The 14,685-nt window shown below is 41.9% G+C and overlaps 1 protein-coding gene across 1 annotated transcript; it reads right to left on the bottom strand.

Moving 5' to 3' along the window:
* Window positions 1–290: 290 nt before the first annotated feature.
* LOC311341137 (GPI-linked NAD(P)(+)--arginine ADP-ribosyltransferase 1-like) lies at window positions 291–5,181 on the bottom strand (the record flags this gene model as incomplete). The annotated part of the gene is made up of 3 exons (XM_084466033.1): window positions 291–476; window positions 4,017–4,787; window positions 5,035–5,181. The coding sequence occupies 3 exons, from the start codon at window positions 5,179–5,181 to the stop codon at window positions 291–293; spliced, it is 1,104 nt and encodes a 367-aa protein (XP_084322159.1).
* Between the last annotated feature and the right edge of the window lie 9,504 nt (window positions 5,182–14,685).

Genomic DNA, 14,685 nt, shown 5'->3' with positions numbered 1-14,685 from the left:
CTGAACACCTGAAGTGGCACCCCTTATAACACTGGCTCCATCATATGCCTGGCAGATGAGTTTACCTTTCTGTTCAGGGAGGATTCCACTAAGACGTTCACTCAATGCTGTAGCAATGGAATTTGCTGACTGCATCTGAATGAATTCAAAAAATCTTTCCTGCACGGTGTTCCTGTCATCAATGTAGCGAAGCACAAGCACAAGTTGGTTCTGGGTGCTAATGTCCATCGTCTCATCTGCCTGGATTGACAGAAAGTCACTTTTCTGGACTTCTTTGATGATCTGTTCCCTCACAACAGACTAAGCATAATGTCAAGGAGCTCATTCTGGACCGTCTTTGATGTCCCTTTAAACACAGTCGCGTTCTCCAGGTGCTCTTTCAAGGCATTGTCAAGTGAGGCAACAAAGTCCACCAAGCCACGGAATATCCCGGGGTTATCAGAACTCTCACTCTCGTCATGACCACGCAAAGCCAACTCAAACGAGCCACAGAATTTCACACAATCTATTATTCTAGAGAGGATGTTTCTGTTTTTTGTCACCTCTTCGTTGTGCTTCCTGATGCCAATTCTGTAGCCTTCATTGAGCTGCTCTGCAATGCTAAGCCTTCCAAAATAATTTAGCTTCAAGCTATTATCAAGATGGCTGCAGCTGCACTCGTGTTTCTTGGCTTTTTCGGTAAAATGTATTAAGTCCTTCATCCCCGTTGTAGTCCATAACATCTCAGTCCTAGGACTTTTAAATAACAAACAGGGGAGTTTCACGTAGAGAAATAATCAAGTTTTCCTTCACCACAGTCGCCATCCTTCCTTCACAAATTAATGAGTCTCTGCTAGCCATCTTTTCTCTTCTCTGGAAGGTTACAGCTGCGGCGGGAAAACCGCAGATGCTTGTTGATGGACGCGATGAATTGTCAAATCACGCTAAGATTAAAAATTTGGAAAACAATGCAATTGGTCTGGGGCACACAGAGGTGCGAACGGAAAATGCGCCAATGAAAAGCTGTCTCTGCTCGTAAACAATCAAAAAGTTTGCTAGCACTCATAGACACTAGTATTACCGGCGCCCTTGACCTGGAGGAGGGCTTAATATCGAATGGCAAATCGCAAGCCTAGCCTACAGTCAGATACATTTAATGATTGCTGGCAGTGTGACGGGTACCACTACACCATTGCACAAGTAAAAACGATGTATTTCTGTTTATATATTTCGTATTTGTTAGGTTTGATTGATTCATGGTTGATCTTGGTAGTTAGATAAAAGAGTAAATATTTCACGGGAGGGGCGGCGCCCTAGCACCCTCTATTGACCAGCCGCCACTGCTTGTAATGCATACCTTATAGCAGGGGGGGACGGACGCGTGTTTTTTTTTTTTCCGTGAGAAAGTGGATGTGTGGCGTGTGCGCGTGTGTAAGCAGGCAAAAACGTGTGTCACACGGTGAAACCGTGAGAGTTGACAGCTCTGTTTTCTTAGTAGGTTAGATGTGTCTCTTTGCAGGCCTTTCAAAACAGCTTGTAGGCAGTGATGAAAAACTAATTAGATCCTTTGTGGTATGGTCGTCTCGGGCTAGGTATGACTCTGAGTGGTAAATGCTCAACACGTGGTTTATTAAAACAGATGTACGTACAACGTAAACAAGCTTGCGTTCTGGAGGTGGTTCATGAAGCATCTCTCGAACACACCTAAGAAAACAGTTTATATTGGAAGTGGGCGGAATGGTAAATAAGCCACGCCTACAGGTTCTTATTTACCCAGGTAAACCTTTGGTTTGTCCATTATGTGGAGAAGAAACTTCAACCAGTGCTAGATGTGGAATGTAATTTATATCCACACTCATTGAGAGCTACACTGAACATAGACGCACCTTTCAATGCAAGAATTAGCTCTTGCTTTACATTTTCAGTCATATTAGTAATGCACCTTTCTACAGTTCTCGCACAAATGTCTTTAATCCTGGAGATAATCGTGTCTTTATTTGCTAATCCATTAAATATAACCTCTGAACTGCTGAGGAAAGCCGCCTTTATACTATATCCTCCATCTGAGAATGGCTTCCTGAGTTTAGCAATGCACTGCCCGACTTTGTAGCTGCCTTCAGTAGCTTGATTTTAGATAGAACATATGCTTGTAAACTCACTGCTTTGCTTCTCATACTTGACCACTGCTTGATTGATTCAACTCTCCACCTCATCTTTGAAATTGTTCTTGTGTGTTGTTTCAAAATGATTGTGTACACTTGAAGTTCGACTGACATTTTCACAGCAATGTTACTTACGTAGACATCTTGGTCCTTTCATGAAATAAATGCAAACTTGTTTGTCCAAGACAGCAACCTACTTCTTTCCGCTATTGCCATTGTCAACTTGACAACAAAAAAGATAGCAATCTAGCTAGCCTAAGGCATCACCTGCCGCTCACCTTCTGATAAAAGGAAGTGGTGAGGGCGGTAGACCCGTAACATTGCAGTAGGGCCGACCGGTGGTGGAAATTCTTTGAACTGTATTGACAACGTAACTCAGAATAAACGTAAACAGTTTATTATAATAAAGGGTAAAAATAGTATAAAATAAAAGTAGTCTCTGCTCAGCATATAAAGGAAGAAGCACTGCAGTGAGCCCCGAACAGAGGGCACACTGCAGTGTTAGAGCAGGGAATCGTCCTTGAGGGTACAGCTGCAGTTAGGGAGGTCACTACTCCTCCTGGCCATCTCAGGAGGTATTTGCGGTATTGCTGCGTATGAGTCAGCCGAGGCTGTCTCAGTTCCCCTCAGGGGCGATAAGCGCAGTACAAACCGTTAAATGGATACCATAGATAATAACTAAGGGGTCACAGTGTCTTAGTGTCTTGCCAACATGTCTCATGGAAATTTGCATTACAGTAGCCATCGCCCTCTGTGCTTTGACATGGGCGAGTTTAGTGAGTGTGGTGGCCGTTGGACCGTGTTGGCGCCCATTGGCTACGAGATGAATAAAAATTCATTCAAATTTTTTATTTGAGATAAAGGCTGATTCTTAGTCTTGCGCAAGCGTATCCTTCCGGGTTGCAACACAAAAAATGTCGGCCTAGTCTTTTCCAGAGAATAATAACAAATGTCACTCAAGAAACAATGTTTGTATTGAAAGAAATCAGTTACATAAAATAACACATCACCATGATAGAGTCACTGAACAAAGTTATGAAATGGAAATGCACATTTCTCCCGAGAAAGGTTTTTAAATGAATTTCAATGACAAAGCTAGCAAAAATAGCATTTTCCACTTGAGAATAAAACAAACAAACAAAAACCAGACATATGTGACACATTGCTGGGTTCTTCCGCCAGTCAATAAGGCTGCTGTACCAGCGATCGCTCATATGGTTTGTTTTGGGTCATATTGACATACAATCTATTTCTGTCGTTGAGGATTGAGATCAGGTCAGATTTAGATGCATTTACAGTGCCATCTAGTGGAAGAGGGAAGTGGTCCAAACTATAACATTTTATTCACTTTCATTCACAAGGGCAAAGAGGTCCTTGAGATGGGAAAAAATTGATTATTCATCCCCAAGAGGAAATGCAGATCTCTTTCATTTGAACTTGAAACAATATGTATGTGTTTATGATTCATCAACAGGTCCTAGAACAGGGGATTTTGGTTATGTTTAACATTTAAATAATATAAAAATAAAGTCCCTCAGTTGCAAAGTACAGGGCTGGTACAATAAGGGTTATTGATTGTAATTTTTAAAGAATTTTGCAAGCAGCACTTAAGGTGCTCATTTGTAATGTGCCTTATTCCTGGCTGGTGCTACAGGAGTTAGGGTTAGGACTTTTAGGCAGAAGTGCTGCTTAACAGTATACACACACACAAGGAAATAAATATGGGGTGAAATAAGGCACATACTTTTAAAACCTTGGATGACTTGCTAATATCTCAGCAATGACCAGCACTACTAACAGAGTTCCAACAACTACAAGCACAAAATATCCGTGGTGAAGTTTGATAAGGACTACAGACACTACTGTTAACATTACCAGACTTGCTGACACTGATGAGAGGAAAAAACGACTCAATTCGGTGAAGTTTGGTTTCTGTTTCCTTGGTCTGAGTTTACAGTTTAAGTCACTTCTAGGTATTTTAGTGCTCTTCAGCTTGTAAACTATTGCACACCCCTGGTTCTTTCTGGTCAAGATGCTGGTGACTTTGAAAACCTCATATGGTGGAATTAAAACCTGTCCGTTCTCGTTAATGGCTGAGTAATACGAAATGTCGGCACCAAAACATGTGTATATTTCGAAGCAAGAAGCTCGACCAGCGGAGAGATGTGATATTTTGTTGGAAGCTGTCAAAGTGAAGGTTCCCAATCTGATTTCTTTATTAATTACCCCCTGAGTGAAATGTTTGTCCGTGTTGAGATAGGTTGTTCTGCACCACGTTTGGTTTCCTCTCAGGCTCTGTATTGCGTCAGTCAGGTAGAAATATAGGTAATGGAACCTGAATCCGTATGTGCTGTATCCTTGCTTTAAACCTTTCACCATTTGGTCAAAGCTGTCTCTAAACTTTTTGAGGTCCCTGAATGTGTACATGTATAAGACCATGGCGTGGTCATGCCTCAGGTGCGGGTGAACAGGTATTTTTGCATGCTTTTCGATGATTGGCCAGGTTTCGCTTAATAGTTGGTTCAGATGCCACTCAAGCACACTCGACTGGTCAATCAAAGCCAGTGTTTCTGATCTGCACCCAGCGTACATGTCGTCGATAGACTCCGTCTCCATGTCCAGAGGGATGATTACACCTGTCCTTGACTGCTTGACAGCAAAATGAGCACAAAAAGAGGGTTGTGTTAACATATGTCAAACCTTAACCTAAAAATAACACATGTGTGTGCAACACATTTGTGAGTGTGTCAGGGCTGTGTGTGCATTGCAGTGAAGATACATGTGGACCACAGTAGACATATTACTATATATCCAGAATATCCAGAATACTTTTTATTATATATATATTATATTTATATATATATTATATTATAGCCTCTACAAAAAAACGGACCTGAAGTGGCTTCTCATGCCACCAGAGTGGGTCATGGAACAGCACCACAGCCAGGAGCAGCAAGGCCCACAGTGCTGCACAGTTCAGCAGTGACGTCGTCCTACACGGTTGTCTCAACCAGCCCTTCATATCTGAGAAGTAGGACATATAGTTTAACTCAGTAGCCAACACAAATAGTCCCTTGCATTAAAAAAAACATCTATCCATGTCTGACCACTCGAGGGCCGGATACAGAGGAGTGAAGCTACTTCTCACCTCTCTGCTACTTGTCAGTTGTAATACACCCATGGGCACTTCCAAAATGAACCTTAGATAGTTTCATAATCGAATATACATTGAGGTGCTCAATGTTGCGGTTTGAAATAACAAATTCAAATAATATATAATATATAATATATATATATATATTGCATATAATATATAATAATATGTGGGGAGATTTAAGATTTGCTGCTTTTGGGCTTGCATCTTGGCCTTTGTTATGTGCTTGCTGAGGCCCTGTAAATCTTCTATAATTACCTTCATCACAGCCACCACCCGCTTGGTACTGCACATAATACTGTTTAAACCCTCAATCATTTATGTCAAGCAACTTTCAAGTGTATGTTGTTTCAATGACATTCTGTGTTATTTTGCCTATAGTGCCTTACATTGGCATATCACTATCAAGGACCAACAGGCAGTTGATGCCAATGTGAATCTTGACATTTTGCCTTTGGAGGAGACGCTAGATAAAAAGGTTTGGGACCCCACCAGCCTACCAATCTCATAATCACTCACTCAGCAATGGATAGAAACTATGTCTGATGTACATATAAGTGGTCTGCTTCTAGTGTTGTAGGCTGCTGACCTCATCTTTTGAATTTCCTGATTAAAGGATTCATCAAGCATGATATGTGGGCGGGCCCGTGTTGACGCGCACTGGAGAAGACAATAAGGCGAAGTATAGATGGCTACGCATAATCATAGAACGGGAGTTATAATACCCACCATGGCAACGTTTCCAGAATCACAACAAAAAACCGAAACGCACCAACTGAGGCAGAGATCGTCTAAACAGTTCAACAGTGTGTCACATATTGAGATGAGTGACTTTATCACTTTGTACAAATATGTGCTTTTCCTGAGCTATCCTGCAATATATTTCACTTTTGTGATTTATTTTGTTTAGGTGACAGCAGATGACAGTGATTGAGAATATAAACGATACTGTAGGTACGAGGTCACAGGCGCACCGCGGTCCGGGTTCGGACCCAGAAGCCTTCCCATACTGACCCGGACCTACAGCGTGTTATGATATAATACCTGACGGGGAGCTTCTATTTTAACCGGCGCAAATTCTGTAGTCTTTACGGTAGTGGTCTAGGGGATGAGGAAACGCACCGACCAATTGCATGCGAGTCAAGCCATCCCACGTGATTCTACTCAGCTAATCAAGTCTGTGCATTCAAGGCGGTAAACATTGCAACTCAGTGAAGATGACAGATTAGCGAGTTGAGGCAAGACACACATGAAAAGACGGCAGAAAGAAAAATAAATATAGTGAGAGATACAGATACAGACGAGTGAGACGGTGATGAAAAACTATTTCGATCCTTTGTGGTATGGTCGTCTCAGGCTACGTATGACTCGGAGGGTGGCAAATGTTCAACACGTGGTTTATCCTAACAGAGACCCAAGGTAAATGAGCTTGCATTCTGGATGTAGTTCATGGAGCATCTGGCAAACATAGGTAAACAAACAGTATATAGTTAGTAAGTTAGGAAGTGGGTGGAACGGTAAATAAGCCACGCCTACAGGTTCTAATTTACCCAGGTAATACCCAGGTTCGTCTAATATGAAGAGAACTGGCACTCTCTGGTCTGCGGTTTCTGAACTGACATCTCTGTCCATGCAAGGGTGCTCGCCAGTGAGTGCAGAAGTGACGGGAGTCGGCGGGGTTTCACCCTCAAATTCCACTTTTCTCAGGGTGTAATTTTTTGTCAGGTAATTTGAGAGTCACATTCAAAAGGGGGGGCTAAAAGAATACACTCAGCTGAATATTGCATTTTTTAAGTTCACTTAACTGTTCTAAAAATCCGGTCAAAAAGATGATGACGTCACTGCCAGAGGTCTTGCTTTACAGCAAGTTCTGAGTCACTTTGGCACTTCTGCTTATATAATATATATATATAATATATATTATATGTATACATATAATACATAACAATTAACTTCGACGGAAAGTCCTCCTTAAGATAATGTTTCAAGGTTGAAGACCCCTGATCTATATTGAACTTGCAGAATCTACCATACAATCTGCGATATTTCAACGACAAGCAGGTGAGAGATACATTTAGCCATCTAGCCCCATAGACCCCCATTCAATCTGCACTCATTCAATCACCCCCAGTGGAATGGAACTGTAACCAAGTGTGATGGGGCTCAATAGAGAGTGCCAAGGCTCTCTGTAGATGGGCTCTGGTCTCTCTTGGCTTTGGCGGAAATGGCAGAATGGCCATGTTTGTAGTTCTTTAACCTATAGGGTTAGGGTTAGGGTTAGGCTGTTACCTATAAACTCATAAAACCGTATAAGGCGTTGTCCATTATGTGGAGAAGAAACCATAACTGTTAGCTTGAAACATGTCATCAGAAATAGCATAGACTAAAATAATTTACATCAACAGAGAAAGGGAGAGATACAGACGAGGGAGAGATACAGACGAGTGAGACGGAGAAAGGGAGAGATACAGATGAATGACAGACACAAGGCTAATAAAAAGTGCCAATGGGAAACGCCATTATGAGACCAAACATAAAGGTTTTGAACAAACATACCCAATCAAATCTGAAGTGAGATCCAAGAAAGTAAGTAGTCTCAGAGCCCAATATGACCATGACCCTGAGCCACACATAACCCTAACCCTAGCCCAACAACATGCTCATGAGTGTTCCCTCAGAGTGCCTTGGATTTTGGGTTAACACAAAAAGCCATTTACTGAACACCTATTTGACAAACACCTATTTGACTGTTGTCAAATAGGTGTTGTCATGAATGCATGAGTGCAGTACTTTATTTTAACATGCATTATTATTATTTTAGTTTTTGAATCATACTGAATTCATTTGATTTGTCAGGTATTGATTACATGCAATGTTGATACAACTACTAGGCTACTTAAATATATATCACACTAAACAGTTAGACATTATGATCTCCCGGACCTTTGCTTCAAGAAATTTTCTCTAACTGGACCTCTTTCTATTTTAGTTGAATAACCCTGCTGTAGGTGGAGCCCAACAAGTCTTCGTTTCCAGGCCAATACTAATACTTCTGGATTGAAGCTCCAATTTCTTCAGAACACAGTATTATGCCTGACCGTACTTATTTTTGTTCACTTTTTTCCTCATTTCGGTTTTATTGCTCAGATCCTATTTTGTGAATATTATTAGGTGATTATTAATAATCACAGGTGATTATTATATTAGGTGATTATCAATTCCACCTCCTTGTTCGGTCAAGCTAAAGGTTTGCGAGCCATGTCCGTTGTTCAGAAAGAATTCCTCGTGGGTAATGTGTTTGTTTGTTTTTATCCCCATGCCGCCCGGAAGTGACAATTATGTTGACCAATCAACGGACGGCGTGAGTAGCTCGAACTTGCCGACACCCTTTCAGGCGTCTCAGTACCTCGACGGAGGAGTACTGAGAGATCAGAACAGCTCAATACGGCTCAAGCCGGGTCATGCCCACTTTTGGCAGTGGATACGCGACCTGTGCCGCACCTTTGCAGACTGAACCGACCTGCACACTCCAGAAGAAATGTGGCATTAGTGCAGATGTATGCCCAACACAGTCTCACTCTGAGAACGTCAAATTCCGACTAGTGGCAGAGCGGGTGCTCCAGCAGCCAATTCACTCCTGTATTAACCCGACTACGACTCTAATAGACGTTGTGAGCATCTTTCCTATTGGATAGTTATTAGGAAGACATTAACATGGTTGCTATGGACACTGGGTCTACCACCCTGTCTTTCATAGGGGCCCCAAGCCACCTATGCCTCTATGTTAAGACCGCCACTGGCTCTTGTCACTGTCTGCGCCCGCAACCATAGACTGTATAAAAAAAAACCTCCTAACCTGACCAGACCTGATCCATCGACCAAGCGTAAGCGAGAGTAACGTGCCTGCGAACGTGCGTGTGACTGTGCGGCAGGGTTAAGATGGTATGGTCCACTATAGGGGTGTCTGAAATTATTGGGAAACGTATTTACAGGTCAGAAGGATACATAAATGTTTTGAGCCCCCCGAAATGTTTTTCATTACCTCTTTCTTCAACCTTTTAAAAATATATATCGATTTTGTTGAGGGGGACAATTCTATCTTTTCTAAATATTGTGGGGGCACATCCCCTGTGTCCCCCCTGAAATCTACGCCTATGCGTCTGCTATATACAGTGTCAGTGTATCATTCACTCTGCTTTTTGCACTGAAAAACATAGATGTCCTTACCTCTGCATTGCCGGGTTCTTGCGTCAGAAGGTCCAACAGTCTGGAGATTCGCGGGATAGTGTCTCTCGTGAGGCTTGGAGACTCAACACACACACCCACACATACACAAACACACACAGATTACAGGTAGAACAGGCTGCATACCAAGAGGTGTTCCTTTTGGGAATGTCTCTGAACAGTGAGGTAAACAGCTTCTTTTTTTTTGCTCCAATAATGGTTCACCTTTTCCCTTTTCCTTTCTATTTCCCAATATTGATTATATTGAATCTGTCAATATGTTTTAATAACATACATTTGGTTTTAGAACTCAGATTTAAATTTGAAGCCCAAACAAACCTGTTGCTTTCAGACAGGCAAGAGGAGCACAACTTGTGGTTGAACTGGTTAATCAAGTTAGGGAAAGAGGATCATTCTGTAACCAAAAGCTTCCAGTTAACCATGGAGAGTAATCGAAGGGACTATGGTCTTTCCTTGAAAAACCAAAGTCTCACAAGTAACCTAAAACCTAAATTAAATCTGCTGTACATCTAAACCCAAACTTTATTAATCCCTTAGCTAAATGTATCATTTTCAAATGCATCATGGGAAATAAAAAACAGAGCAACCATGCCCTCTGCTACCACTGACCCCAACCTAAGCTGTTGGCCAGTCTCTCAGTATGCACAGCATAATCACAACTCTAACATGAAACCCAAGCTGTTGGCCAGTCTTGGCCATGTATCCCAGTAAAGCATGTCCACAAAAGTGTTTGTACTGACTCGTCCATTGAGGGTGGTGTGATTCAAAGTCAAAGTAAAATGCACAGCTCCGCTGCCCCAACATTTCTGACATTTGGTTTACAGGTTTTATTTATTTTTAAAACATATTTACCTCTTGCACCCATAAAGTCCATCAGGATAGGCTTTTTATGTGAACTGAAAGTTTTGGAAATGTTCTCAAATGACCCAAAGTGTCGTACACATGTGGATGGACATGCCTTACTCAGATTCTTATGGGACATTTTAATAAAATGTAAAACGGCAGACTTCAAAATCCAAAAATGCAATGTTTGCAACCGAACCAGCCATCTTTTTTGTTTTATAGCTAAAAGAAAAACGTCAGTGTAAATTTGAAAAACTTCTAAGCTAAGCTAAAATTTGTATATAAACAACATTTGCTCTGGACCCATGACCCGGATTCACTTTGAATCAGTCTATGACACTATTCTCTTGCCCAGTAAACGAAAAGGAAAAGGAAGGTCGCTGGGGTAGGGTGCTGGGATAGAGCCCTGGGGTAGGGTGCTGGCCTAGAGCCCTGGGGATAGGGTGCTGGGGTAGAGCCCTGGGGTAGGATTGAAGGTATTGGGTGGCGGTGGCGGTAAGGGTGGGGAAGGTCCCAGGGTTGTGGCGCCACAGCTGTGCCACAGAACAATTGATTGAGCGGCTGAGAGGAGAAACTCTCGCAACTCGGGGAGAGGGAGAAAAATTAGGAGAAAAGAGGAGAAAAATCTAGAGAGAGGTTTCATTTTTGGACAGCTCGTGAGCGCTATCCAAAGGTCAGATACCATGGAAAGAGATAGGGGAGGCAAAGTGACAGCCCCCCATTAGCCCCCCTTCGCAAAGTCTGCCTATATACATATTGTTAGCTTCAGCTAGCAACATTTCGGCTTCCAGTGTCATTTTGCTTTCACAGAAATCTCATTATGATGCCAAAAACCTTGTTACGAGTCACCTGTCCCATACCGGCATCATTATGAACAGATCATATTAGGGATTTTCATCCCTTTGACCCCCCACTTCCCTACAGCTATTGTCCAGGATAAACAACATTTTAACTAAATAATTCAGAAAGCCAAAGTATGAAAGATGAAGACTTTAATTATCACTTGTGATAGAACAAAGCCTGATTTGGTTTGCCAAAGAACTAACTTGGCTCTCCCCAGGCGTCAGACCTGACGACTCTCAATAGTAATTGTAATAATTTCTCTACTAGTCCAGGCTGGCTTGTTGAGGTCCCTTTCTTCTAGCATCTTTTCGCCCTCTATTTCATGTACTCTCTTTACCTATTAATTTGAACCAAACACATGTCGTCATCAATCACATTTTACAATTACAGAACTAAGACCAAACTAGAACCGTAACTTGGATAGTTAATTATATGGAAATTATTGCAGATAATGGTGGGCCTTTTGAAACGGCAATGACAAGAAAGGTCAGTAGGTGGCAATAGTACTCCACCTCACAACAACATGGTAGTAACACATTTAAACTAGCTTTTAGGATATCAAGTCTTGCTGTTAAGCTTTGTCTTTGACAGGTTTCAACATTACCTACAATCACAAGGTGACATGTTATAAGGGAACGTGAAATTCAGTCAGGCAGAATAAGATATGATTCGCAACCATTCAGTTGAGGGTATATGAAAAAGGACATCAACTCACCTTTTAAACAAAATATACACCATTTGAACCATTTATTTTGAAAAACAATTTTGTAAACAGTGAAAGTGCAACAGTGAACTGTAGATAATACTGTAATTCTATATTATATTAATTCTACATACTATTTCCATAATTTGTTATAAATAAATAAAGGTAAATTAAATAGGCTACTAGGAAATTAATAGAAAATAGAAAATATATCAATAAAATAATTATTAAATTAACAACCAAAACATTAAAATGCTCCAAGAAATGTTAACTTTAATGTTGGGAAATAAATACAAAACAGAAAATACACAAGCACAGTGATCTATTTCTTTCTCTTCCTTTTTGCAGAGGCAATTGAGGCTGGTAGGAAGGGGAGGCCTTGGCTGAGCCATAAAAGAGAGGAAATAACCTGGCTTGTCCAGAAGAGGAGGTGGCTGATCCAGAGGTGGAAGTTAGTGGTGAATTTCATGATTCGTTTGAATGAATCAGTTCGCGTTGGTCAGTTCGCCAAGAAGAGTCGTTTGAATCGTTTGTTCGTTCACGTTTCCGGTAGTGGTGAATCATGGTTCTCAGTCACTGGGTCCGTCAGATTCAGCTCCTCCCTCGTTCTCATTCAAACGAATCACGAATGCACAGTTCTCAGCTGAGTCAGTTAGAATCAGCTCCTCCCTCGTTCTTAATTGCAAACGAATCACGATTGTGCAATGGTGCAAATGGTCATCATCAATCGACTCTTCACCGCTAAACACAACAGTGAACAGTGACTCGCGAGTCAGCGTGACTCAGCGACTAGTGGGTGGCGCTGGGAGTCGAGTCTCGGAGAAAAGAACGATACAAACGAGACAAACTGAAACGGGGAATCAGGTCGGTTTGTTCATGTTAAAGAGTCGTTCGTTCGAACTGATTCGTTTGCGAACGAGCCATCACTAGTGGAAGTTGGTGGCCTAGAGGAGGAGGTGGATGGCCGAGAGGAGGAGGTGGTGGATGGCCCAGAGGAGGGAGGTTGTCTAGCTAGTCCTGAGGAGGTGTTGGCTAGTACAGTGGAGGGAGGTCGTCTACCTGGCCCTGAGGAGGTGGATGGTCCAGTTGGAGGATGTTTGGTTGGTCCAGATGAGGTAGATGGTCCAGTGGATTGAGGATGTCTAGCTGTTCCAGTGGAGGTGGTGTTTCGTGGAGTGGGGGGAGGTCGTCTGTTTGGTTCAGATAAGGTAGATGGTCCAGTGGATGGAGGATGTCTAGCTGTTCCAGTGGAGGAGGTGTTTGGTGGATGTCGCCTGGCTGGCCCAGAGGAGGTAGAGGATGGTCCAGCAGAGGAGGATATAGCTGGCCTTTTTGTTTTCCTGGCCTGGTTAACTAGTCTTTTTGCCACCGCTGTTGAATGCATCCTTATGGCCTCATCCATCCTTTTATTTTTCAGTGCCTGTTCACTTGCCTTATTTTTCTGTAGGTGGAATTGATAATTAAATTAAATGGTCCCTCCCCCAGGGGGCCTGTGGAAACTGAAAGAAGGGCTTTCACAAGCTTAATCAGGGTTGGATACCTCACACCTCTTTCTGTAGTTTAAAAAAAAAATGCCACACCAGTCGACATCCACTCTACTCTTCAACATAGATCTTGGCCTGAGGTGCCAGGTCAACATCTATTTGGTAAGCCTGAACCTCCTCCTCCAGTTGGCCAAGCTCTTCTGGCCCAACAACATTAGGCAAGGACTTTCCTAAGGCCATGAATGAATCCAATGATACCACAAATTCAAAAATCCACGGTGGGAATTTGGAGATATTTCAACTTGAACTCTACATATATCATGCGATTTTGCTATTTTTCTCAAGTTTTCTGCGCCTCCTAGTGGACAAGCTTAAAATGGCGTTAGATATTACACCAAATCTGGACACTAGACCTCCCCAGCTTTCCAATGATACCACAAATTAAAAAATAGACGGTGGGAATTTGGAGATATTTCAGCTTAAACTTCACACATCATGCGATTTTGCTATTTTTCTCAAGTTCGCGGCGCCTCATAGTGGACATGTTTGAAATGGCGTTATATATTACACCACAGATTGACACTAGACCTCCCCAGCTTTCCAATGATACATCAAATTCAAAAATCGACGGTGGGAATTTGGAGATATTTCAAATTGAACTCTACATATATCATGCGATTTTGCTATTTTTCTCAAGTTCGCTGCGCCTACTAGTGGACAAGCTTGAAATGGCGTTAGATATTACACCATATATGGACACTAGACGTCCCCAGCTTTCCAATGATACCACAAATTCAAAAATCAACGGTGGGAATTTGGAGATATTTCAAATTGAACTCTTCACAAATGCGATTTTGCTATTTTTCTCAAGTTTGCTGCGCCTCCTAGTGGACGAGCTTGAAATGGCATTAGATATTACACCATATCTGGACACTAGAGGTCCCCAGCTTTTCAATGATACCACAAATTCAAAAATTGACGGTGGGAATTTGGAGATATTTCAAATTGAACTCTTCACATATCATGCGATTTTGCTATTTTGCTCAATTTGGTTGCGCCTCCTATTGGACAGATTTGAAATGGCGTTAGATATGACACCACATATGGACAATAAACGTCCCCAGCTTTCTAATGATACCATAAATTCAAAGATCCACGGTGGGAATTTGGAGATATTTCAACTTGAACTCTACATATATCATGCAATTTTGCTACTTTTTTTGCTACTTCTGAGGCACCTAACGGAAAGCTTTGAAATGGCGTTAGATACTA

This window comes from Micromesistius poutassou, assembly GCF_964030765.1.
Source record: "Micromesistius poutassou genome assembly, chromosome: 3".
In the NCBI taxonomy this organism is placed as follows: Eukaryota; Metazoa; Chordata; class Actinopteri; order Gadiformes; family Gadidae; genus Micromesistius; species Micromesistius poutassou.
This window is presented reverse-complemented; position numbering and strand designations above follow the sequence as displayed.